Source organism: Myotis lucifugus, unplaced genomic scaffold (assembly GCF_000147115.1).
Source record: "Myotis lucifugus unplaced genomic scaffold, Myoluc2.0 scaffold_28, whole genome shotgun sequence".
Classification (NCBI taxonomy): Eukaryota; Metazoa; Chordata; class Mammalia; order Chiroptera; family Vespertilionidae; genus Myotis; species Myotis lucifugus.
Window position 1 is genome coordinate 8,236,886 of NW_005871076.1, and position 27,803 is coordinate 8,264,688.

The 27,803-nt window shown below is 39.1% G+C and overlaps 1 protein-coding gene across 1 annotated transcript in view; it reads left to right on the forward strand.

The window, feature by feature from the left end:
* TRPC7 (transient receptor potential cation channel subfamily C member 7) overlaps positions 1-27,803 on the forward strand; it is a 259,805-nt gene that overhangs the window by 126,286 nt on the left and 105,716 nt on the right. Inside the window, 1 exon segment of the mRNA XM_023752170.1 lies at positions 13,686-14,463. Within this exon segment, the coding sequence (XP_023607938.1) occupies positions 13,686-14,463 (778 nt within the window).

Sequence of the window (27,803 nt, forward strand, 5' to 3'; positions counted from 1 at the left end):
GGTTCACTGCCCTAATAGGTTCTTGTGTGCTCCGCCTACTCATCCCTCTTCTTCTTGCTAACCCCTGACAACCACTGATCCTTTTACTATCTCTAGTTTATCTTTACCAGAATTTCATATAGTTAGAATCATATAATATGGAGCCTTTTCAGATTGGTATCTTTCACTAAGTAATAAACATTTAGGATCATGACTTTTTATCGAAGTAGCATATTCTCAGCTTACTGATCATTCTTTCTTGATTTTCCTACAGGCATAAGCTGAATATTAGTTCAGCTATCCATCTAGTTTGTCTTTAGAGATCTATTTTCTACTAATCATTTCCATAACTCTATATACCACCACTCTCTTGCCTGCTCCTCCAGTCTTTCTGGTTTACAATTTTGCAATAGCTTGGTTTAGGATGTTTAAGCAATGCTACCTGACCACCATTATTTCAAGGTCTTATCTGTACATTATTATCAGTGAGCCAAGTTCTAAAGCAAAACTATCCTACTGCCACCCCTGGACTACAGAGAAGATCTTCCCCTAAAAATTTTAGTGATACTGGATGGCCCCTCTAACCAGTGCATTTCTTATGCCCTTGATAAAAGATATGTCCTTTAGGTCCCATGAACTTAATCATCTCATGGCTTTCTAGCCAAACATAACAGATTAAAATCAACATCCCCACATCTGTAAGCTTGTTATTCTGATAAACCTACATTAACATATCTTTATCACCCAAAGTGCACATTTTAATTAGAGTTCATTCTTGGAGTTGTACAATCTATGGGTTTGACAAATGTATAATGATATGTATCTTCTGCCATGGAATTGTGTCATTTCAACTTTGTAATGTGGGCCATTGCTTTTATCTTATTTACTGGGGCCATCCCACTAGTAAGTTCACACTATCCCCTGGCATCCTTGTAAAAATGTTAAATCCTGTAATTCAAAAGAGCATTTCTAAGTCAATACACTCTTCATTATCAAATTTTTATTTCAGGCCCCTTGATCAAGTGTCCTTATACTCCAATCCCACATGTACTCCGTGACTCCTTCTAGTACATGTTGGCTAGTTCTTGTCGCACTGTCTCCTTTCATGCTTTATCAGACTCAGAACATCCTCTGCTGAATTACTCTATAGATATGTCAACTCAGATCCTCTGAACAAATGAACCCCAGTGATAGCCTGTGAACAACTTAACCTCTGTGGGCAGTGGGGAAGGTGGTGTGGGTCCTAGGGCAGCTACATGATACGTCATAGGTAAGAGGCCTATATAATGCCTCCCAGTGCAAGATGGTGAGATGAGTGGGCCACTTTTGTAGGTTCAAGGGTTCAGGGGTGTATGGAAAGTCAAAATCTTCACAAACATCCATGCAGATATCCTCATCCCATTAGAGTCCTACATTTTCCCAACAAAGGAACTGAACTTAGCTTGACAAACCTATATTGGTTTGGCATTTAGTCATCTCTAAAATTTAGTACTCTGAATATGAATTCCTAGTCTTAGACTTTGGTTTTCTCTACCCATCCACAAGAGTTAATAAGAGCTTCTCTGTGTGCAACCAAGTGGTCCTCTGCTTTTTATACCTGGATTTCAATGGCCTATTACACACCCTCCACTACTCATTATCTTTCTGTTGGGCATCAGTGGCATTTAACAATAGCCACCAATACCATTGTACTTACCATTATTATTTCTCCTTAAGTACATTTCTCCTTAAATGTATAATATATCACACCTGATAAAGTATTCTCTTCCACCAGTATAACCTCCAGACTAAGCACAAGTAAAGGTTTAGGAACTGGACCATCACCTTGGTTCAGGAGCTGTATATGTTCCACATATGACCAGTGAAGAGGTCCTCACTGCCAGTTGGATGGTGATGATCCAGCTTCTCTGGAAGCAGACACTAAGAGAGGGTTTGATGTGAAAGATCAACATTTATGAAAAAAACTAGAGATGAAGTAGGATTGGGCAGAGACAGAAATCAAACTATGGTAATTTGGCCAATATAGCAGTGACCTCTGGAATAAGTATTGCTCATTAGCAGATCCCTAAAATGGCCTATATATTCCCATCTTGCTCAGTCACTGGATAGAGGCTACCCAAGAAAAGGTAAGACCTTAGATATGGTGGCTCTTTGTAGCCAAGGCAGACACTCAAGAATCTGAAAGTAGGATCTATAAACTGACTGTTATTCCTTTGTGAGGGGATCTCCATGAATAAGTAATTATTTCATATTAATTTCTATTTGCTTTAAAAAAAACTTTAATAGGTTATTGGCCAATTATCGCTGATATAAATTTTGTAAAGTCATAACCATTGGAATCCATAAAACTATGAATCAAACTGGAAGATAAATAATTTTTCATAAAACACATACAAAATGAACAAGATTAAATTAGTATTCTTCTTATCACTACATTGAAACACAGTGCCATTTCTAGTCATTCCCCGTTTGTGAATAAAGACACACTTTTTCATGACTTGAGAACCATCTAGAGCACAGGATTTTTCCCAGGTCTTGTGCTCACTCTGGGGAAGTTTTCCAGTGATATTGCAATCAAAGCAAGATGAGAGTGAGTCTTACTCTTTTTGAATATGAGCTTAACATAGTGAATTTTGGACAGTCCAAGTAGTATTTTTTTTTCAATGAAACTGATTTGCATCACTTTCTTAAATCAAAAATGAAAGAAGTCTGCTCAGTATATTGTTCTTTGTATTTGGGAGAAATAGCCAGGACTGTCCAGTAACTGAACAAAATAGCACAGACTATTAAAGAGCATTTTTAGAGTAGAAAAAAGAGAATGAACATCCCAAAGGATTCAGTCATTTGAAAGACTTTCATACTTATGGCTGCAGTTTCTAAAACAATTTAGTCTTACAATAAATAAGACTAGTGTTTCTTCAAAGTGTGATTTATGAATCATCTGCATCAGATTCATCAGAAGTTTTGGGAGGGAAATGCAAATTCTCTGGAGAAGCACCAGAAATTCGTATTTTTATATTTTTAACAGGCTTGTTAGGTGATGATGGAACACGCAAAGTCTAAGAACCACAAATCAATATAGTATGTTCACTGTTTAGTCATAGAGTAAGCTGTTAAGCAATAATGAAAACTGACATATGCTAAGCTCTGACTATGTGCCAGGCATTGCTGCAAGCACTTCATGTGAATTCTCTCTATTATTACTTTCATTTTATAAGTGAGGGACACACTTAGGAAATGAAATATATGGAATTACTAGTAAAACACAGGTTGTTTGGCTAGAAGTGGTATGGTCTCTACTGTAACCCTGGGAGAAAACAAAGCTCAAGACCTTACACATGAACCTTAAACACCTTCTAGTCCAAGAGCTAATAGTCTTCATTTATTTTTAATTTAAATTCTTTATTGTTTACTAATAAAGTATTACATGTCTTCTTCCTACCCCCATTGACCACTCCCTGGCCGCCCCCACCCCCAAGACATGCCCTCACCACCACCCCCATCTGTGTCCATTGGTTATGCTCATATGCATGCATACAAGTCCTTTGGTTGATCTCTTTTCCCCTCACCCCCTACCTTCTCTCATAGGTTGGACAGTCGCTTCCATATTTCTATGACTCTGGTTCTATTTTTGTTCATCAGTTTATGTTGTTCATTATATTCCACAAATGAGTGAGATCATGTGATATTTATCTTTCTCTGACTGGCTTATTTCTCTTAGCATAATGCTTTCCAGTTCCATCCATGCCCTTGAAAATGGTAAGAATTCCTTCTTTTTTACAGTGAGCTAATAGTCTTCTGAACTTTAAATTTTTTTGTAAGAACCTAATTACTTCTGTGTCTTACATATTGAAATATTTTATTTATTTTTTATTTAATATAGGGAGAATGAGACAGAAATATTAATTATGAGAGAGAATCTTTGATCAATCAATATGATGAGACTCCTAATCAAAAGGATGTTATCAGTGTCACAGCTAATCTTCTAACCTTGTGGTTGTATAAGACATTTTTATTGAGTTAAATATTTTGTTTTACACTTCAGTGCAATACTAAATAGTTCTTAATTAACATTTTCTTCAAATAATTAAATGTATTTGTTGCTGATTATAATTTTTAAAAATTCTCTTGTCCTTCAGACTGTTAAAATGTTTAGTGTTAATTTTTAAAAACTTCTTAAAAAGGTATTTTATTCAATAAAGCACAATCTTTAACATTGAAAGGCTTTTGTAGAAGCCTACAGAAATAAAATGCGTTTGTGTCAAGCTTCTTAGAGAATTTTAACTAGAGAATTACTTTAATCTCTGTTGAGCAAGAAGAGAAGAACACTCAAACTTATTATGCATATCTTAAATGCCAACTCTTCTGGGTGTTCTGTGTATGTTATTTCCCAGTCAATTATTACAAATTTGGAAAAAGGCATTATTATCCACCATTTACATAGGAGAACACTGAGGTTCAATGAGGTTAAGTATTATGCCAAAGGTAACACAGTTAATAAATGAATCAAAAGTTCAGTGTTTTCCCCTATATACCATGTTGTTTCCAGAGTAAATGCTAGTAGCACACTAATGAACCATGCCATTTGATTTACATATACACCTAGAATGGCACTGTGCAATACATTATAAGCCAATTTTGTAATCCTAACTATTGCATTTGCATACACTGTCTTTACAGACTGACAGATATTAATCCATGACTTGATTTATTGTTCAGTGACCAAGGTCGACCCTGGGAGTAATCCTGGTTTCCCTCACACAGGCAATACAGGGTGAGGCAAAAGTAGGTTTACAGTTGTTTGTGGAAATAATAAATAACAATATAAGAATAAGCTCTGTGTTTCACATAATTTGTACTCACAACTGTAAACCTACTTTTGTTCCACCCTGAATTTCAATTAGGTTTCCCTCCAATGAGGCCAATACAATACCTTAGTGTTTAAAAGAGCAGACCACTTGTTAACATAGCAATTGGTGAGAGTGGGGACTGTGGAAGAAAAGGAGTTTTGCATTAGGAATTTCCTTTCAAAAAATGGAAAGTTACAAATGAAAACTAATCCTGTTCCAGTCTTGTTACTAACATCAGACTTGAATTACCTCTTCCTGATTCTGGACAATGCAAAAAGATATGAAACAAAAAAAGGTAAAGGTAGAAGATGCATCACTCACAGAAGGCAAAGTGCTGTGTGACCTTAAAGCTTATTAAAGGAGACTACTGTTGCCATTTTTCAGGTTCCTCTTGTTTTAGTTTTTTTTAACTCCCTTGCTCTGTAAATTGATACGGAGATACAACAGGTAGGAAACCAGTTCATTCCTCATTTTTCATTTATTTAAACAGATGAATATTCTGCCTCAGGAGCCAGAACCTGCTGCCTTATATAACTGAGGTAGGGATGTGAGGGTTGAGGGGTGGGAGGAGGGTGGAAGGGGTAGGTAGAAATCCTGAGGAGCTCAGCAGAGTGTCTACCTCCCTAACAAAACTGTCTGGGAGAGGGGGTGGGGACTATACCAAGCCATCACCACAGTCTCACACACGGATCCTTCTCCGTCATGTTCCTTAGGAAATTTCCTCCGGATTAGAGGAAAAAAAGACACAGGAAGGCGGGTCTGCTTCGGAAGGCGAGTTTTTACCATTACAGCACAAAGGAGGGAAGTGCGCGCTTTCACATCCTCCTAACTCCACTCACTGGACCAGCTCTATACTTCAGCACCACGGAGAGCAACACCACCTCGGCTACCACCCATGGGGAGCCAGATTCCAGCGACTCAACACCGGATTCCCATCATCTAAAGGAGAGATAAGCCTGCGTATTTCACTCTCAATGTAAGCAGCTATGATGATTCTTTCATACTGTTTTTTCCAATAGAGGTTGTTATCTTACCGAAATATGGAATAAACTTTTATTAGCCCTCTCCCTCTCTTGCATTGTTTGAATATTTACATGTAAATCTGGATCTAAAATCTTTCTTCTTTGTTGGGTTTGTAGAATTTTTTACTTCTCATTGAAAGTCTAAGTGTACAAAGCCACTTAGAAATAGACAACTCATCCTGGTAGCCCAGTCCTTTGTACTGGAGTGTAGTTTAAGCTTACAAGAGTATTATGTTCTTTTCTCCTACTTCACTACTGGCAGCTTTTTAATTTAGTGTTTGTTTGTGGTTTGTTTGTTTTGTGTGTGTGTGTGGTGGGGGGTTGCATTTATCTTAATATAAATGTGAGGGTAGGATGAGGACAGAGGCCACATTTTAATAAGTAGGCACCATTAGAGAACAGGTGAGAAAAAAGAAATTATTTTTCTTTCCTTTGCTTTGCTGAAAATATATCCTTTAGACATAAATTTCAACATAAAGAATATGTTCTTAATAAAAGATCTAATCTGAGCAGGGATTTGACATAAGCTTTGAAACTCTGGAACACAGAATCTCCCTCTTTAAGTTTGAATTTGTAAATTCACTTAAATTCGATTGAATGGACATAACCAAGATGCCTCTGCCATTTGTCGTAATTTAAAGGCTTAATGGATTCAGGGTATATTTAAAGAGGAAATAATGATTGACCCTGTCTGGTTGCACTGCATGAATTTTTGCCTCAGAATGCCACCTGCTGGTGGATCCTATTTTTGAAGCACTGGGCACACAGATTTATGAATGAATTGACATTAAATCCAAAATATTCATTATGGATATAATTCAAACTCACTCTCTAAGAGAATTAAACAATAATACTGGTTCAATTATTTAACAACTTATAAAGGTCTGTGTCACAATTATAATTTCATAAAAATATATTTCCAAAAACATTTGTTTCTGAGCTTAAGGCATGTAGACTAGCTAACTCCTTTAGGCAGTAATTAACCCAGAAAAAAATCAGAACTATTTGGAACATCGAGACTAATTACAGATGCATGTGGTATCCTGCATGAGAACTGCCAGGATCTCTTGCTTAGGAAAAGCAATCAACATTTCTCCCCAGATAAATATTCACCATGCTACTTTTTTCAGTATTTTCATTTCACAATTTAAGAGCCTCTCTTACTCTTTTGATAGTAGATGTTTATTTTAAACCCTGCTGTCATTGAGGTCAATGAAACAATATCTATTTTATTACAAGGCAACTATTTGGGGAACAAAACATAACTATTAGAACTTTGTTTCAGCTCTATCTGGAGCTATCCACAATGAGATCTAAATATCCAGTTTCATAATTTCCCAGTTCCAAACAGACAAATAAGGATTTAAAAAGAAAGAAGTATAAGAAGCACACACAACTCACTAGTTATGCTTGGATGGCTAATATATAAGGTACCTAGAAAATATTGAGAATAACCTCTTTTGTAAATGTTTACAGATATAATGATTTGGTGAAAAATACTGATAAAATCATTTATTAACATTCAGGAGCACTAGATAATATTTTCAATCTAAGGTGCAATGGAAATCCACATTAGCAGAATTGTTTGGAAAGTCTTTATTGACATAATGCATTATAATTAAAAGTAGAAGGATACTTTGCTTGTTTCCTGTAGGACATGACTGACAAGGTATATGAACTCCTATATATTCATGGTATAAATAGGTGGATATATTTATTCAAAATACCTGTTGTACAAATTATTGTCTCTAGCTTAAGTGGCAACTTGAATGCTCTAGATCTACAATTATTATAATTGTAATAAACTAAAATACTTAATGTTATCCAATGTTACTAGAGCACTTACTAGGCACTGTAATTTATATGCACTATCTTATCTCAACTTCAACAGAATAAGGAAGATGATACCTAGAAATAAGTTGAATGCCTCTGGAAATACAAAAAAAATTAGGAATATTATGCAGAAGTGGGAATGCCTCAGTCTTCTGCCCCAGTCATTCAAGGGACTTAATATACCCTTTGATGTTAGCTGTCTCATCTAGCAACTTATGTGCCATTATTTATAGTGGAGCTAACTGGAAACTAATTTTTCATTGAAACTCAGTTACAAATGGGAAATAGTAGTTAAAGGATTATATGTCTCCTATATTTGTAAGAAGGAAGCCACTATTAAACATTAATACCTCTATTTTACTTGTCTTCTTTAATGACTAACCCAAAGTCAAATATATCAAAAATATAATATATAATATATATTCAGTTATTTGATCATGCACCATAGGCCAAGCATTAGAAGTTCTAGATGCCAGGTACATATACCATATAAGCTAGTTATATTTTCCTGCTCTCAGAAATCCTGCACTCCAATGGAGCATTCTACAATCTAAAGAAATTTAGAAAAATGCAGGAGGAAGATGGATGGCAGTAGTATATCAGCCAAAAGCACTAGCTTTGAAATCAGATAGGTTAGACTCCTAATAGTGGATCTACCACTCACAAGTAGTGTAGTCTTGGCAAAGTGGTTAATTTAGCTGAGCCTCACTTCGTTATCTATTAGATGAGAATAATAATAGTACTTATGTCATGCAGTAGTTTATGAGAATTTAAAATGATGGTGCATGTAAAATACTCAGCAGGTGCCTGCTGTGTGGTTAGTGTGTCATAATGCTAATCATTATGATTGGTCAGGGAAGAAAAGCTAAGCTTATCATATGATTTGTATAAGTTTAAAATAATAATTCACATAAAGTATTTAACACAGTGTCTGTCAGATGGCAAATGTGTGATGCATGTTAACTATCACTATTATATAGTAATTTAGAAAAACAGCCAAGTTGAAAAATATCAGTGTAAACTGTTAGCCAATTTATAAACATTTATCTGAGTGTACTGTTATGTGAAGTTTTGACCTTTACTGTCATGGACATTTGTATAAGGCTTTATAGTATTCAGGGCATTTAACATACATCACTTCATTCCCACTGTGGTCCTGAAGCACATGGAGGATAGATTCAATGATTCTCTTTCCATTGATAAGAGAGCTGAGGTTTAGGAGAAGGTTCCAAATCACTTGACTATTTCACCACTGTTGCTCTGGACTAAAATTCAATATGAACACTTGTATAGACCAGAACTAGTTTTTCTTGGATGAATGACCTGACTCTTGGATTTTGTTTGCTTCTATGTTCAGTTTTGGAATGTTATAAACTGAATTGGTTTCAGGCTTGAATAATTTCCAGAGACCTATGGTGTATGTCCCAATTAAAAAAAAAAAGACAATATCTCTAAAAAGACATTTTGATTAAGTGGCCTTTTCTTATCAGTAATTAACAACAATCCCTGTACTTAGGGTACAGAATTCATACTTTTCATGGATCACTGACATCTGGCTTCCTTCAGACTGGCTGATGCATCTGTAAGAGCAGCTTGATAAAAATAGCAACCAAGGGATTAAGAGGGAGTTTAATAATCAGTTCTCCTCTCAAACATAGTTTTGTTTCCACTGGAACCCTTCTCAATGACATCAAATGTCAATGTATGCATTTATTAAAAATGAAAAACACTATCTTAATTGAGGTATTTTTGATGAGTTTGATCACTCACTATCTCAATAATATATGCAAATAAAAATGCATTTGCATTCAAAGTTCATTTTTAAGAAAAAGATCAAAGTACGGGCAATCAAATGTTAATTGCACCGTAGGGAGAATCATTTTGCTCCTTACTGGCCCTAAAACTGCGACAAGATCCCCAGAGTCTAGCAGAGAAACACATCTGATTCACAAGTGCCAGCTTTGGCCACCAGCTATGGTGGACCAAATGACTTCCTCTTTCTGACATATCTTTTATGGTTCTTTCCAACCCATGTGAACCATATAGCTAAAGCCTGAGTAAAGTCAAGATTAAATAGCAAGAATATGGTGACCTAATATATTCATAGGTGTATAAATGTTTAAGTGGGGGAACTAGGAAGAGGTTGGTAAAAGGGTACAAACTTTCAGCTTTAAGATGAGTAACGTCTGAAGATCTAATATAAAACATGGTGACCATAGTTGATAACTGAAATTTTCTGAGAGTAGAATTTACATGATCTCATCAAAATATATATATGTGTGTATATATATATGTATATATACATATATATATTCATACATACATGGTGAATAATGTGTAAACTAGATGGTGGGATTCCTTTTATTATGTATACATATGTCAAATCACCACAATGTATACCTAAAACATTTTACTATTTGATTTGTCAGTTATACCTTAATAAAGCTGAAAAATAAATGTTTGAAAAACATTATTAGAGGGACACCAAGGTAAAAGGCCTCCACCAATATCTGGATTAATTCATGTGGCTTCAGGGTATGCTGTGAAACACCTGATGTTGGAAGTAATCTCACTGAGTCGCATGTCCCATTACATGCTTGTGTGCATACATGATTTGAAGGTTTCATCAATACCAAATTCTGCTAGGAAAGAAGCAGAATTGACAATTCTGTGAGCATCTAAATGTATATCTCAAAGCTGAGGTTTTAAAGGCTAAGAAAAAGAGGCTTATTTACTACTCTGGGTTGTCTGCTTTCATGGTCATTTGTAAAAAATGCATGTCAAATGGTGAGGACATTTTAACTTCTGACAAATACTAGCCATAAATATGTATTTTCCTTTGACACAACATAATTATTATAGAAACATCAAGATATATAATGCTCTACTCTTGTGTAGAAATTGCTTGCCCTAAGATTTAGTCCTTTTGCTTCACCTACCTCAGATTCTCCACCCAGAAAATGAGAATGCCAATACCTTGCTATGTATGTTTGTGTAATGAGGGGAATTAACAAATAATGCTTTAACATTCTTTAAATTTGTAGGTTGTAGCGTCTATGATAGTCATGTGGACTCTGAATTTAGATTGGGTACTTATATGTTCCTTGTGAACTGTTTCTCTACTCTGACTTGGTTCAGTAGTTATTATATTTCCTTTGAATTAATCTCCCCATGGCTCGTTGTTGTGTAATAGTTGTATATCCTTGACCTTGGAGTCTGACCTATTCGCCCTCTTGAGCAGACCTCTAATGGAAAGTGACATAGAATCAAGCTCAAATCCCTTCTAGGACAGCTGCCATTTCATCTCTGACACACTACTCAGATGCTCTTGAGTGGAAACTGCTTTTTCTTGGGTAGAACTGTGATGTCCAAGTCCAAAAAGGTCTCCCTAAAGGGGTAGAAGCGTGATCATCATAGAACAGGCTGAGTAATTCTATGAGGATTAGTCTTTTGTGGGCTAAATTCCCACCTGAGTCTGTGTATCCAGATGACAGATCTTGAAATTGAATTTATAACATCCTTTGAAACTAGCCCCCTTGGGAATAAAAATCAGGTGAATGCTTAGCTTTCGACTAAATCGCCTCCTCTTCTTTTGAAAAACCTATAATAATACATACTTGCACCCTATTTGTGAGTCCCTCCTCTGCTGGACTCCCAACCTCTGGTCTGCTTTGGCATCAAAGAGCAGCCACTCTCTCTGGAATAGTGGAATTGTTTAGAGTAATGGGCTCAGAAGGAGTTCATGAACTTGAATCCTAAAATTCTTTTCTCTAGCAATCTTCTATCAAAGTGCACTTTAGAAAAGTGGATGGCAGTTCAGATGCTCTTCCTAAAGGAACATAACACACTATTAAGATTTATCACCCACAGTTGCCTTTGAGGGAGTTGCCCTTATTTATGCCTTTTACCTTTTGCAGCTAAAGAAGCTGCTCCACTGACTAGTTTAGCAATTTCTCCCAGGAAGTGTGACTCAAGCCCAGGCAAGATGAGAGTACAAATTCTGACCTCCAAGTCTTTGCTTTAGGGCCCCCTAAAGGAGCTAAAACCAAAAGGTTCTCAGCAAGTTAAACAGTGAAATGAGCAGAAAACTAAATAAAGCCCAATTTTTTATCACAAGACTGAGGGACACTACTATTTTTTTTATCTCAAAACCCTAGGTTTAATTTAAAAGTCTTTCTCTGTGATTATTTTAAAAAATGGCTTAAGCGAAATACTTAGTATTCTTAATGCACGGAGGCATGACCAATAACAAACAGAAAGTGAGAAACATGGAAAGTAGTTCAAAACAAATACCCAAGTTCTTTCTCTTCAGAACATATATTCACTTATTGAAATGTATGCCATTCTAATAGTACTTGAGTAATATGAGTAGAGGTAGACTAGAAAAGGGGAATCAAAAATATGAGTAGGGCCAAGTGGAGAACCAGAAAAGTTTGAAATGTTCAAGTTCTTAGAGAGTTAGGAAATGTCTGGCCCAGGTTCTCTTTTTTTATAGTTAAAGTGCCTCGAGCTGGGGACCTGCTCAAGATCTGAAGACTAGCTGGAGATGAGTATCTGGTTCAAGCTCAAATTATACCATGGCTTTATTCTCTCTAGTCTGCCACTTTAAAACTCTGGCAAACTAAACATTATGTAACTTGTCCAAAGTCACAAGGCTGGCAAAAGTGGACCAAGGCTTCTGATTCTAGACCTTCTGACCTCAAAGCCCATCTCTCAGCCATACCTGTCTCATGATCTTCATCTGAGATAACGGCAACAATACTATCTCATAGGGTGGATGCAAGAATTACATAAGTAATACATGTGAAGTATATTAACTTCTTAGTATAACTCCTGGTATATAGTAGGTGCTTAATAAATGTCAATAGCTTTTACTAGCAGTATATTATTAACCTCTACACTATGTCATAAAGGGAAAGAATAAGTTAGAAATGAACCTGCATATGAATTGACCTGCCTTCTCATCCATAAAAAAAACACACCCAGGTTTGATCCTAAGAAGTTATGGCTAAATGTTTTTAGGAGGACTGCTATGTGGCCATCAGTAAGTGGGAGATGCTCCCTGCCACATCCTGACCTCTGTCAGTACTTAGGCTCCATGGGGACAGAAAGTGAGCACGGTCCCACACAGCAGAGGTGGGGAACATCCAGCCCGTGGGCCATATAAGACCCACAAAATCATTTGGTGAGTTAATTATATGTTTGACCAAATACAGCAGACTAATTTTTAAGCTGATAATTTTGTATGTCCCTTGAATGATGTTATAAATATCTAAATGGCCCATGGCAGAAAAAAAGGTTCCCTACCCCTACCATACAGGATAGCAATGAATGTAGAAACAAATGTGTGACTGGCTTGCATGTTATTGCATCTTGTCACTGGGAACAATATAAAGGCAGCAGTATCCATCGTGGCCATCTCTATGGCACAGCCCTTGGAGAAATGAGCATATCACTAGGCAGGAGGAGACAGGATAAAACCAATATTGACTAAGTACTTTCTACATACATGTTACCTCATTTAATCCTCCTATGGACCCTATGGCCCACACAAGTTATTCACATTGTACAGGTGAAAGCACAGAGAAGCATTGCACTACAGCTCAGAGAAGTTCAAGTGACATACTCAGCTTTGTACAAATGGAAATAAAACCAACAGCCCTTGGCCTGTGTCAGCCATATCAGCACCCAAACCCACCACCTCCATCTCCCATTACACTCCACCTAAAACCACATTTCAGCTCTGCTGCTACTCCTCCTCCCAAGTGGTGTAGATGCTGGATAATGAATTCAATACTTCCACTTGAATTAGAATAGTTCAGGTCATCTAATTTGTCTTAATCTCAGTGATAAGACAATTATTTATAATAAGATTTCATAATTACTAAGATTCCAATCATGACATTCTTCTTTATCTCAACAATTTTTATTTGCTCTGTCCCTGGGGAACCCACAGGCCCATGGCAGAGTAACCGAGCATCTTTGCCTTGTTGCCCCACAGGTTGAGGAGCAGCACCTTCAAAAATATGCAGCGCCGTCACACAACACTGAGGGAGAAAGGCCGCCGCCAGGCTATCCGGGGTCCTGCCTACATGTTTAATGAGAAGGGCACCAGCCTGACACCCGAGGAGGAGCGCTTCCTGGACTCAGCCGAGTATGGCAACATTCCAGTGGTCAGGAAAATGCTGGAAGAGTCCAAGACCCTCAACTTCAACTGTGTGGACTACATGGGGCAGAACGCACTGCAGCTGGCCGTGGGCAATGAACACCTGGAGGTCACAGAGCTGCTGCTCAAGAAAGAGAACCTAGCACGGGTGGGGGATGCTTTACTTTTGGCTATCAGCAAGGGCTACGTGCGCATCGTGGAGGCCATTCTCAACCACCCAGCCTTCGCTCAGGGCCAGCGCCTGACGCTCAGCCCGCTAGAGCAGGAGCTCCGAGACGATGACTTCTATGCCTATGACGAGGATGGCACACGCTTCTCCCACGATATCACGCCCATCATCCTGGCAGCCCATTGCCAGGAGTACGAGATCGTGCACATCCTCCTGCTCAAGGGCGCCCGCATCGAGCGGCCCCATGACTACTTCTGCAAGTGCAATGAGTGCACCGAGAAGCAGCGGAAGGACTCTTTCAGCCACTCGCGCTCCCGCATGAATGCCTACAAGGGACTGGCAAGTGCTGCCTACTTGTCCCTGTCCAGTGAAGACCCTGTCCTCACCGCACTGGAGCTAAGCAATGAATTAGCCAGACTAGCCAACATTGAGACTGAATTCAAGGTAATTCACCACTCACCACCCTGCAGGCAGCTTGTGCAGTGGGCTCTTCCAGGTGTGCCCAGTGGCCAAACAGGTTGTCTTCCAGTCTAACACAGGTGAAGGACTTGGGGTCCTGTCTTTTGGGCTCACAGGGAGGAGGGCACTTCCTGAATCTGTCAGATATAGGCCTGGGGGGAAAAAAGCAGCCCATTACGTGGAATATTTGAAACCATGTAAGTGTAGTGGAGAGATGACTTACACACCAACTCATGCTGTAGAAGACAAGCAGCAGGCAGGCAGAATTACACTGTAGTTCTGGTGCAAATACCTCAGTTCTGCCCTCAGAGAACTCAGGAGTGCCCAGAAGTCCAGCGATGGTTTCCTAGCCCAGGTCTTGGACTTGCTGTCTCACCTGCATGGTTCTGATTGTCTTGATCACATTTCTATCCCAACCTGAACTGTGCTAATCCTAGATTCAGTCTCATATCTAATGCTAGAAAGACTTGGCAGCAGCCTTACTCAATTTAACAAGCTATTGCTTTGTCCTGTCAAAGGGCTGAGGAGAAAACACATGAAAATGAAAACTGTCTGTAGAGTTGGGCTTGTCACCCCAGTAGATGGGCATGGGGCAAAGCCCTGTAATTCAGCCACCCTGATAACACTTGGACCTACCAGGTTAGCCTAGGGCAGTGGTCGGCAAATTGTGGCTTGCAAGCCACATGAGGCTCTTTGGCCCCTTGAGTGTGGCTCTTCCACAAAATATCGACTTCTGCGCATGGGCCACGAAGTTTCTATTGCACGGTATATGCGCGCCCGCATGTGGTGTTCTGTGGAAGAGCCACACTCAAGGGGCCAAAGAGCCACATGTGGCTCATGAGCCGCAGTTTGCCGACCACTGGCCTAGGGGATGGTGACCCATCTCCAAAGTCCACTATTCAATAGTGGGCCTATGTTTTTCCTGTCAATTGACATTCCCCCTAAAAGAGAAGATGGGACCTAATTCTTTTGACAGTGTTCAGTAATAATTAAAAGCAAACCATTTAGTGAGAACTTACTGTGTGCCAAAGACTGAGTGTCTTAATATGATGTTGTTTAATCCCTTCAACAATCATTTATATGAATACCATTATTACCCTCATTTTAATCCTTACTCAAAGATATGTCTTTTTATTATTATTGATTTGAGAGAAGAAGGGGGAAGAGAGAGAGACTTGGAATCAAACCCGCTACCTAGGTATGTGCCCTGACTGAAAATTGAACCCGCAACTTTTTTGGTGTATGAGATGATGCTCCAACCAACTGAGCCATCTGGCCAGGGCCAATTATCCTCAATTTATATGAGGGCTATCCTGGATGTTATCCTGCAGGAAATGGAGAGCCACTGGAAGTTTGTGATTAGGGTACTTACTAAAATGATGAAAGCTAGAGTTTTGGGAATTTACTTGGCTGGTAGGTAAGGTGAATTAGAAGGTCTGGAGTGTGAGGCACTGCGACTAAAGAGGGGGACAATTTAGCTGTGCGTGCATGAGGCCATGGAAGCCTCTCTGTAGGAGTGGAATCACACACAATCAGGGACAGAAGAACCAGGCCTACAGGGAGTGCAGGGCACCAAAAATTGTGAATAGATTAAGAATATTATAATTAACTAGTTTTATTCCATCTGTCTCCCATCTTTGACCCATCTACTAAATTGAAGACACTTCCCTACTCGTGCCTTGTACATAGCCTTATCTAGAAAAATTGGTGGTTGTAGATGTAGAGATTACCCAAAGAAGTTCACAAGAAATGTGGCTAGTGCCTCTCCTTTCCTTGTTTCTATACAATAAACTCCACCTACCAGCAATAAAGCCAATGATGTCCCAAGGAAACCTGGTGGAATTTTGCTGTACCCTGGGCTTCAGACTAAATCTTCATATAGGTCATGTAGAAAAAAATGGCTAAGCCAATTAACTTAGATATTTCTGGCAAAGAAAAAAACAATTCAAGGAAAAAATGTTTTCTTAATTCAATTATCTGAATAATTGCACAACTCTCTACTTATCTGAAATCTGGGAGCATGCCAGCCATTCTAAATAAAATTATGCTAGACTAACATTTGCAATTACATCTGGGCTATTTTTTCCTTTTAATAAAACCCAAAGTCTGACATATTTCAGTATATATAATATCTAGAATTGGAAGTTTATTAAAAGCATTTACTATGGTATTTTTATTTAAAAAGTAAATTATAAAAATTATGGACAGTTAAGAACCTACTAACATGATGACAAATGCTCTCTACAATGCAATGATTTAAGCCCGTGGTCGGCAAACTGAGGCTCGCGAGCCACATGCGGCGCTTTGGCCCCTTGAGCGTGGCTCTTCCTAAGCCTTAGGAGTACCCTAATTAAGTTAATAACAATGTACCTACCTATATAGTTTAAGTTTAAAAAATTTGGCTCTCAAAAGAAATTTCAATTGTTGTACTGTTGATATTTGGCCCTGTTGACTAATGAGTTTGCTGACCACTGATTTAAGCAGATAAGAGTTCACATAAATACACATTCACTGGCTATTAACATCTCCCTTTGTTTGAAATGTCTTTCAGGTTGTTGACAAAGGGTGCATTATAAATTAACCTAAGTGTTCTGTCAGAACTGTATCACTTATTCAACTACCCTTGCATGTGCATTCCTGACATAAATCTTCTCAGAGAAGAGAACAGCTTAGCAAGAGGAAAGTCAAATTGTAATGAAAGAGTAATGAGTAAATGCATGTGTTCTACAGTGCACTCTTTTGGAGTCTGTTTTGCCTTAAGGGAACTACACATTACTGCCTGTAGCCATGTGTTACAGAGATGACGCAGGGTTCAGCACAGCTATCAGGTTCTCTATGGAGATGTCATGTCATCCTCCAGAGCCTTTAAAACACACATTCTGGGAGTGACTCTCCTGACTGACACTGTGCATGAAAACCTGATTCAGTTGCTGAGGCTATTGTTTTGGGAGTCATTTTAATTTACCACCAGAATAGTCCAGTTATTAGCAAGAAGTACAGCTAATGTCAAGGTCTCCAATAAATTGTAGCTGGTGTCAGATGCCTGCTAGAAAACCATTATTTTTAGTGTGGAAATGATACAGCTGTTCAAGGATTTTCTTATGTCCCTCTAATCTCCTTGGGTCTAGAAAAATATTAAAACTCACGTGGTCACTGAGGCCTTCCTAGCATCTTGAATGGTTCCTAGCATCCATAAATATTTAACGAAGAAAATCCTAAAAGGATAATCATTTCAACTGATGAAGCAAGTGATTGCTATATCTATGGTTTAAACTCTTCCTGCATATATGGATTTAATAGAGGTATTTGATGGACATGGTGAAATGGGGAAGCTCTAAAAGTGATAAGGTAGTTGAAGGGATAAAAGCAAACCACATTAAATAACTAAAGATCAATCATTAACTGCACTGCATGGTGCCAATGATCACTAAACTCTGGAGCAAGGGTCCTCAAACTATGGCCCTCGGGCCACATGCAAATACAAATATTGTATTTGTTCCCGTTTTGTTTTTTTACTTCAAAATAAGATATGTGCAGTGTGCATAGGAATTTGTTCATAGTTTTTTTTTAAACTATAGTCCAGCCCTCCAACGGTCTGAGGGACAGTGAACTGGCCCCGTTTAAGAAGTTTGAGGACCCCTGCTCTGGAGGGTGCTGTGTGTCTTCTTGGTCTTGCCCACAATACCTACCATGTGGAGTCTGAGAGCCCTGCCCACAAAGACATTTTGGCTGATTGGTTTATCTATGTAGTAGGAGACAGAGAAGGGGAAGCCCAGCATGGAAGAGACTATTCAGAGGTGTTTCACTACTGGAACGGGCTCTGCTCTCTGTGTAGAGGACTTTGTCTACCTCAGTTGAGTTACAGCTTCTGCCACCAAGTACGTAATAAGGTCTCTACATTTCTCTTGAATGAGTCTGCTTGGTTTTTTTATTGATCATCTTTCTGATAAAATTGCTCAGGGTTTACTTTATTTTGTTTGGGTCTTCCCAAATTACTTGGCATTCTGTCTGTGCGTGTTGTTTATTAGTGGAGCTATTGTTTTGAAAAGATTACAGGCATTAAGTCTTTTTTCCAATTCAGAGTTATGCCAACAGCAATACCTAACAGGGGTGAAAGGGGAAGGGGAGGAAAGGACAAGAGAATATTGTAGAATGAGATTCAAGGCTTTGGAAGGAAGGAGAAGCAGGATGGGGATTGGAGGGATACCTCTTGCTATCTCATCTTTTGCTTAAATTGAAAAGTATCCCTTGTTCCCAAGTCAGAGAAGCCCAACAAACACTTCACCTTAGTTATTTAAGATTTGATCATTCTCAATAATAACAAAACTGCAACTGAGAAAGCATTTCCTGTTGACAAAACATCAGCAAGGAAGCTGCTGACTGTGCTGCAGTCACATGCAATTTATCCTTACAGGGCACAGAGGGGAAGAGTAGGGGGGCAGAAAGCTAGACCTGTAGCCTATCTTGCTCAAAGTGTTGATGAATTTTCTATTTGTCAATGAGTTGCTAACCACATGCATTATGAAAAATAAATAATGAATTATGTATTAATGTTTGTTTTGCCATTTTAAGGCCCATAAAAAAGTCAGTGGACCTAAAATACCACAAATTAAAAATGCAAATGACGACAAATCAGACCAATTTACCAAGCGCTAATGATCTCTAGTGAGATCTCATTGTGGAAGATAAAGATGTTGAGATGACAGTTTGTAAACTGCTTGCAAACTTTATCAAAGTGGAAAAGGGAAGAAGAGGGGGAAAGGAGGAGGAGTGACTGTACTGTGGTAGGGACAGCTCAGAGCACATCTGAACTCTGGCCTTGTGGAGGGAGCCAGGAGCCAGGAAGCCTGAGGAAAGGCCCACCCTGGGCCTGAGGCAGAGCCAAAGGCTGAACAAGCCCATTGCCTCCAGTGGAATCTGTGTTTGCACCTATTTCTCACATGCTTTGAATATTTTTAAAATTTTTAAATTTTATAGACGAACACTCTGGGAAAATAGAGTTGAAGTTTGAAATCTTGGCTGGTAGAATAAACAAATGCCTGCTTAACATACACAAAATGACTTGAAAACGGTTTCCTTTTCCATTGGGAAAATATTTTTTAAGCTGTGAAGGCTGCAGGTCTTAAAAGCAAGTTGTTATTTAAGAGACTCTGGCAGAAAACTCCTCAAAGCACTCACTTATATGCCATCCCCAATACCCTCAGTGATCTGACTGGGTCATCCAAGCTCTCTGCTTGAGTACTTGGCAATGCAGAGCAGAAGCAGAAAGAGAAAGATGACATATGACAGGTGATGAGCTATAATGGGATGGCCCCCCACTAAGCATGTACATGTAAGGTGAGGTAAGAGCACGCATGCCAGTTAACAGTCCACACTGGGGCCAGGATTGTCAGCTTTTATATCTGACAGTAAGATCTGGGGACTGGCTTATCTCAGGAGAAGAAACAGAGGTGACCTCTGCCATGTTAGCTTTGTCTTTTTCTATTTTTCTACCTAAATGTCTGGAGGAGCACTTATGCCAGAGCCTTCAATAAATCATAACAGGAAAAGAGTTAATTAATGTGTCCTTTAATGACAATTTTTCACTGGGTCATAACTAATGCCTAAAGTTAAATGATTTTCCTCTTCTGGGGTTCAAGCCAAGAGTATAAGCCAGTGTACACTAGATGACAGGTATTGAGGTGGCAAAGGAAGCCACTTTGCTTGGTGAGGACAAGGGCAGGGGACAGGCTCTCGTGAGCACCCAGGCAGCCAGGCTTCATTTCCTCAAGGCTTTGGAACAGAGAACAAAAAACTTGGCTCTGGAATCTGACTCACCAGGTTTCCAGTCCCAGAGTTATCCCCTGGCAGCCATGCAATCCTGGGGGATCCAGTGGAAGTTAGTTTTCTTATCTGAAAAGGGGTAAGCGGGTAGAATTGTAAGAGGTCAGAATGGAATGCTTCTTTTCCTCACCCAAAATCTTGCTCTTACCCTAATCTCTGTAAGTGACATCATGATTCACCCAGTTGTTAAGAGCTTTCCATGTCTCACCCATTTAACCTCAAGAAAGTCCTGGCACATATTAGGTATTCAATACATAATATTAGCTCAGTCAATAAATGACTTGGTGAGTGACTTAATGAATAACGACCTCCCAGGGTGCTGATGAGGATTAAAGGAGATGAACAATATAAAACGTTGCAGAGAACCTGACACTCCCCGCCCAACATACACACAGAACTCAGTGAGGATCCCTTTTTGTTCCCCAAAGCCCACTGGGTTTTTAGTGCCACAACTTTTCCTACCAACACAACTTAAGTGTCAGCATTTCTTCTATTCAAAAGGTCTTCCTGATTTTACTAAGCTTCTCTCCTTGCCCACCAAGACATCTTTTCAGAGCAAGAGATAGTATGGGCTGTACATGTAAAGCTCTGTGGCTAAAAACAGGGGATATTTTCAATTGGAAAATGCAGACCAGTGAAACTGAGCAAGCCTGGAGTGCTGCTAAGTATTGTGAAAACACGTGTTATGGGCAGGAAGACAGAGAAGCAGAGGAGGAAAGAGAAGGAAATGGGAAGGCACAGCTCCTGCAAAACACAGAGATTACTTTTTTAAAAATATCTCCATGAAAAAGATTCATCACTACACACAAAAAAAAATTGAGAAAAAGTAATTTCCTATACAAGTATAACTATCATGATGAAATATATCAGAGATATGGAGAAAATAGAAACAGTTCTTAGAGAATATTAGTCAATGAGAAGTAGCACAAATTAAATCAAATAGAAATGAGGAAAATACAGGACTTATCTCTGAAAAAAGTTGCAATGCTATATAAATTATTTACAATACAGTGACATTAATCAATTGTGCTACACACACCATCAACATAGAGGCATGTGTTTTATGAGCAAATTCACCTTCAGATTAATATGGAAAATATGCCAGGAGGGTGGAATGGGAGATGGGTTGTAGACCTGCAGAATATCAGAACTGGATGAGCCCTCATTACAGAGCTACCTGATAATTCAGCATCATTAACCCTCTAGGCTCTGGGTTGGATGTTGGGTTGAAATAATGAACAAAATAAAGTTCATGCCCTCAGGACCTTCTAGTCTAGTGGAAAAGATCAGCATTTTTCATACCACCACACAAATAAACACAGCTTTACATATCGTGCTACGCAGTAAAAGGGCAATTTTAAAAGAGCTGAGTTTGTGGACAGCTGACTGTGTGTGTGTGTACACACACACATACATACAGATGTACATGTGTTTAAAGAGGAGATAGTGTTTAAAGAAAACCTGAGGTTATGGGAGAGAGAAACAGACAGGATGGAATGGGAAAATGGTTCTAGGTATAGAAGTAGCACATGAAATATCTCAGTGCAGAGAGGGGAAAGAGAGGCCTATTAGAGAATTGTGAGTAGCGCCCCATTGCAAGGAGTAAAAAGGAGAGGTGGCAGGTAATAGTGTTGAAGAAGAACACTTCAGACATGACTTTGCCATTGGCAGCTATAGCAAGAAGATGGATTTCATTTTAGGGTGAATGGAGAGCCATTGGAAGGTTTCAGCAGGTAAGGGAATGACTCATATCTGCAGTTTGGTAAATTCTATCTACTATAGAATTTGACTGGAGGGGACATACTGAAAAAAATTGGATGACCACTATAGGAAGGGGAGGTCCACCCAGGAAGGGGATGAGTGGCACCTGAGTGCAGAAGGACCAGCACATCCCAGCCAGTGGGTGATTCATCACAATCACAGTAACAGCACAGTCAGACAAGGTTCCTGTGGAGGTGGAGAAACTCCTTCCCCAGGTCTGGGCAAACTGTTCCTTGCAAAGCACTGCCAGCACAAAGGTCCTGTAAAGTGGGTTTAGGAGTAACAGTCCCAGAATAAGAAGGATTCCATTGGATTTTGACATTTCTACTACATTTTCCAGATTCTACGGACATCTTTCTCCCTCTGTTGGCTGCACGAATCAAGTAAAATTTTCATTAAAGTAGAGGAAAGTGGCTAAATTTTATCTCTGATTTTGATTCACCTAGAGCAAGTTTTAGCATAAAGGTATGGACTACCAGTGATGGCGAACCTTTTGAGCTCGGCGTGCCAGCATTTTGAAAAACCCTAACTTAACTCTGGTGCCGTGTCACATATAGAAATGTTTTGATATTTGCAACCATAGTAAAACAAAGACTTATATTTTTGATATTTATTTTATATATTTAAATGTCATTTAACAAAGAAAAATCAACCAAAAAAATGAGTTCGCGTGTCACCTCTGACACGTGTGTCATAGGTTCGCCATCACTGGACTAGACCTCTCCTTCTTCCTCCAAAGCTTTGGAATTGAAATTTACTCTCATAGTGCTGGAGGCCAGAAGTCCAATATCAAGGTATTATCAGGGCCATGGTCTCTCTGAAGGCTCTAAGGGAAGGATCCTTCCTTGTCTCTTCCTAGCTGCCATGGTGATCCTTAACTTGAAGACACATCACCCCAATCTCTGTCTTTGTTGTCACACAGTGATCTCACTGTTTGTATCTGTGGCCCTTATCCTTTCTTATACAGACATTCTTATAAACAGCAGTCATTTTGGATTAAGAGCCAACTACTCCAGAAGGACTTCATTCTACCTAATTACACCTGAAATACACTATTTTCAAATAAGGTCCCATACTGAAGTTCCAGGAAGGATACTATACAACCCAATACCATGGCAAAGTACCAAGTTGAGATGAATTGTGGAAGAATGAGACCACTAATCTAGCTGAACCACCAGCAGGGCAGGATAGAAAGCTAGAGGTCAGTTATTCTGGGAAGCGAAAGACAGTCCTAAAAGTAGGAGTCAGTCTGAAGGAAAGGAAGAGATTGCTGATGCTTTCTATTGACCAAGGCACAAGTGGAGACAGAAATTGGAATTCTGTTTGTGCATACGGTGCTTGGGAAAGCTGGTGGATATGGGATAGGAGGTAACTGACAGAAGAAATGGGGGAAACTTAGAACTGGGGAACTGCCCCTCCCAAGTATGAGAAAAACATCTTCAAGTGTTTGGGTTTGAGGATAATGAAAATAACACACTGATTATAGAATTTTTAGAAAATATAGAAAAATAGAGGAAACAGAAAGTTCAGCATTAATCCCACCATCTAAGAACAATCCATATGTTTCCTCCTAATGTTCCCTCTACCCCCAGGTGCAAAAATTAGAATTAAAACTATGACTCAGTTGATGGAACATTATCATATTTTTGTTTCTCTTCATACTTTATCCTCATTCCCATTCTCCTACACCTCAAAAATGCGTGCACGCAAACACACATGAGCATAAGTCAATGTGTATATATAGTGTGTTTATATGTATGTATGTCTACATGTATTATTCAAGAAATATTTCTTTAGCACCTACTATGTAAAAAGCTCTAGAGGTTGGAACACTCAGAGACCATCAAAGTCCTGTAACCTTTGCCCCATAGAACTTACAGGCTAATAGAGACCACGGAAAACATACATTGCTGGTGTGTGTGTGTGTGTGTGTGTGTGTGTGTGTGTGTTGATAAATTATGTAAGAGGGATCATACAATAAAATTGTGATCTTTCTTACTCTTTCACTCATTACCAAGTTTTTTAGTCTCTCCAAATTGCTGTATATAAACCTAGTCCATTGCTTCTGTCTGAGGCCTAAATTCCATTATCTGTATCTGCAACCTCTCACTTTCTCATTTCCATAGTGATAGATATCTAGACTGCCTCTAATTTCTTGTTACCACAAATAATGCTGCAAAGAACATCCTGTACCTGCTTCCAATTCTCTCTTAGCATTCATGTGCTATAGACCCATAAGGTCTGCTCATGGTTCATTCCACTCAGCACCACTGATGCCCCAGACACCTGCCTTGGGACTTTGGGTTGCCATGTCTGCCAGCTCTAGGTATTACCCTGCTTTCTAATGTTTGCCAATGTGAGGAATGTAAAGTGAGTTTAATTTGCATTTCTCTAATTGCTAATGAAGCTGAGTGCTTCATCTATTGTTCGGCCACAGGGGTTTCTCTTTTCTGTGACTTGCCTCTTCCTATCATCCTTCACCCACTTTTTAACAGACTTTCTATTTGGGGGTATTTTTACATCTTCTTTCATGAGTTCCTCATATATTCTAAGTACTAGTTCCTTCTTTACTTCAGATATTGCAAATATCTTCTCCCAGTCTATCACTGCTCTGTTGGATATGTACATGGCACCCTTTGTTGAACAAAAAACCCTTATTTTTTAAATAGTTTGTGCACTTAGTTTTATTAAGAAATCTTCCCCACCCAATGTCACAAAGATACTATCCTATATTACACCTATTTTTTTCTATTGCCTTTAGAGATCTACCATTAACTTTTATTTTATTTTACTAAATTTATTGGGGTGACATTGGTTAATAAGATTATGTAAGTTTCAAGTGCATTCTATGATGCATCATCTGTATACTATATTGCATGCTCTCCACCTATGGTTCTTGTCCTTTCCCATCTTTTTAAGTCCACAGTACAACTGGAGTTTACTTTTGTATATAGGGTGAGTTTGTGTCAAATTTTTGCTTTTCTCCATGAGTTAGTTTCCTAGCACCATTATTAGATAATCTAACTTTTCCCCCAACTAGCCTGTGATGCCACCTGTATCACACACCAATTCCCAAATACACAGGTTTCTGCTTCTGGACTTTCTATTCCATCCCAGTGTCCCAGTGACTATTTCTCTACCCATTCATTCCTCCAAGTTTTATTCCTAAGACTCTTCTGTTTTATGACCTATTACCAAGTATGGAGGTCCAGTGATATTTTTCTGTGCATATATTTGTTCTATGCAATGGTAACACGACTATATAAACAATTTGGAATCCTGGTTTTCTCATTAAATATTGTAACTTTGGCACTTCCCTCATGTGACGTCAACACTTTATAACTAACAGTTCCTGGTTCAGTGTCCTGCTTTGCTAGGAAAACTTTTCCTCTGTCACTTTAGGTTGCAATCTTGGGGGAATGGGGTGCTGTGATTAACAGGAGAAAAGACAGAGCTTATTCATATGCGTATAGAAGTACCTAAAAGAAGTAGCTACCTGAACAATAAAAGACAGGGGTTTATATACCAACTTAGTGGGGAAAGAGAGGGGAGAAAACAGTTTCTGAGGAATAAGAGGACTGTTAGGAGACACACAAGCTTTTGGGGAAACAAATGGAAGGCATGAGAGTGTGTGATGCTCTCACCTGGGTGCGAGTGGTCAGTCTGTTTTCTGGCTATAACACCCACCTCCACCCTCTCACCCCCAGCACATTTATGGTGGCTATACTTTTGGGAGGCTCTGCTAAAAAGTATTAAAAGAAGTAAAAGAAGTTTAGCTGCCGTTTATTCAGAAATTTTTAGCTTAAAATATTCTTTATGCCATTATGATGAATCGAGAGTCCCTTCATGTATAAGTAAATAAAACTAAATCTCTGACAATTCATCACTGAGTTCCAAACAACCCCTGTGGCCCAGTATAGGATGAGAGTGGGCCCCAGGAGCTGAGGATGGACCATGTGAAAAAGGGCATCTGAGCCCTTGGCCAGGGAGATACAGACAAGCCCATGTAGGAAAGGAAAAATGATTTCCCTCCACCCTTCTGAGTTCATAGCTTTGGATTATTTTAGTGTTTGGTTTTTAGGTTGTATAATGGTAAAAAGTCATGGTTCTTTTTTTCCTCTATTAGGCTGTAGGGGATGAAAAAAAATTGTTTTCCCTCTACCCTCCTAGCTTTCCCAGCTAGAGCCCTGTAAACTAGACAAGCAAAAGACAGATTAACAAGGAAAAAGAAAAAACAGAAGTTTATTAACATGTGCATAGCACAACAGATGAGAGAACTCAGAAATGAGTAACTCAAAGGGATGGTGAGGACTTGGGTTTGTATAGCATCTTAAAATTCAGTTTTAGAGAAGTGACAATGCAAAGGATAAGGACTTGGAGCTTCTAGAGATATAAAATTGTGGGAAGGTAAGTCTATGGGGAAACTAATGGTAGATGAGGACTAGTTTTAGCCAGGTTTGCTATATAAATACTTCCAGTGCTGTCTCTGGGCTGATAAGGGTCTAAAGTTGTTTTGTCCTTGGTAGAGAGGGAAAGGAGGACACCCTTACAAATAAATTTATGTCCAGCATTTAGACAAATAGGGGGAGGGCAGAGAGCTTTTCTTGTACCTACTTCTTCTTAATTGCCTTCAGCTCAATATAATCCTTACACCAAAGGGATATTTGGGGGTGGCATATTCTGCTACCCTTCAAACACATGAATTATAAGTCAGAAAATGCCATTGCATCTCCTGGACCCAAGATAGAGTTCCATTTAACACCAATCAAGAACACTGACAGAACTGCACTTGATTGCAAAGTGAAAAAAATCTCCATCATTCAGAAACCTCACCTGTTTTGGATGAACTAGAGGCCTGGTGCACGAAATTCATGCACTAGAGGGGTCCCCTCAGCTCAGCCTGTACCCTCTCACAGTCTGGGAGCCCTTGGGGGATGTCCAATTGATGGCTTAGTCCTGCTCTCCCATGGCAAATGGGCCTAAGCCAGCAGTTGGACAGCCTTAGCGCTGCCACGGAGGTGGGAGAGGCTCCCACCACCGCTGCTCCACTTGCCAGCTGTGAGCCCAGCTTCTGGCTGAGCGGCACTCCCCCTGTGAGAGCACACTGACCACCAGAGGGCAGCTCCTGCATTGAGTGTCTGCCTCCTGGTGGTCAGTGCATGTCATAGCAACCTGTCCTGTTATTTAGTTGATTTGCATATTAGCCTTTTATTATTTTTTTATTATATAGGATTAAGTGTCTCCCTCTTTATTTTCCATTTCTAAAATATATAATCAGTACCTAGCATGATATACTCTCACAGTATAAAGATAAGAAACTTGCAATAAACACTGAATATTCTGGTACAGGCTTCCTTTTAAAACATGTTTTGCCTGAACAATAGGAGGCCATGAACTTATCCATCAGCTCTCCACAAAACAAACCAGGTGGTATAGTACAATCTGCACTCTTGGGTACCCCAGGAGGTCTGCAGGAGTTGGAGAGTATGGTCTCTGATCACAGTATGGGCAGTATGATGTAAGACCCTGGAGAAATAAGAAAACTAAAGTTGTAAACCTAGTCCTAAAATTACAGTGACATAAGAATGATTGAAGCTAAAGTTTTCTAAATACTATCACTTCTCAAACACAAAAGGACTTTCCAAATGTTTGGTAGCATGATTATCTTTCATATTATTATGACCTCTCTATCGCTCATACCTACAGTGTGAAATTAATAATAATGACTTGTTATTCTGGGC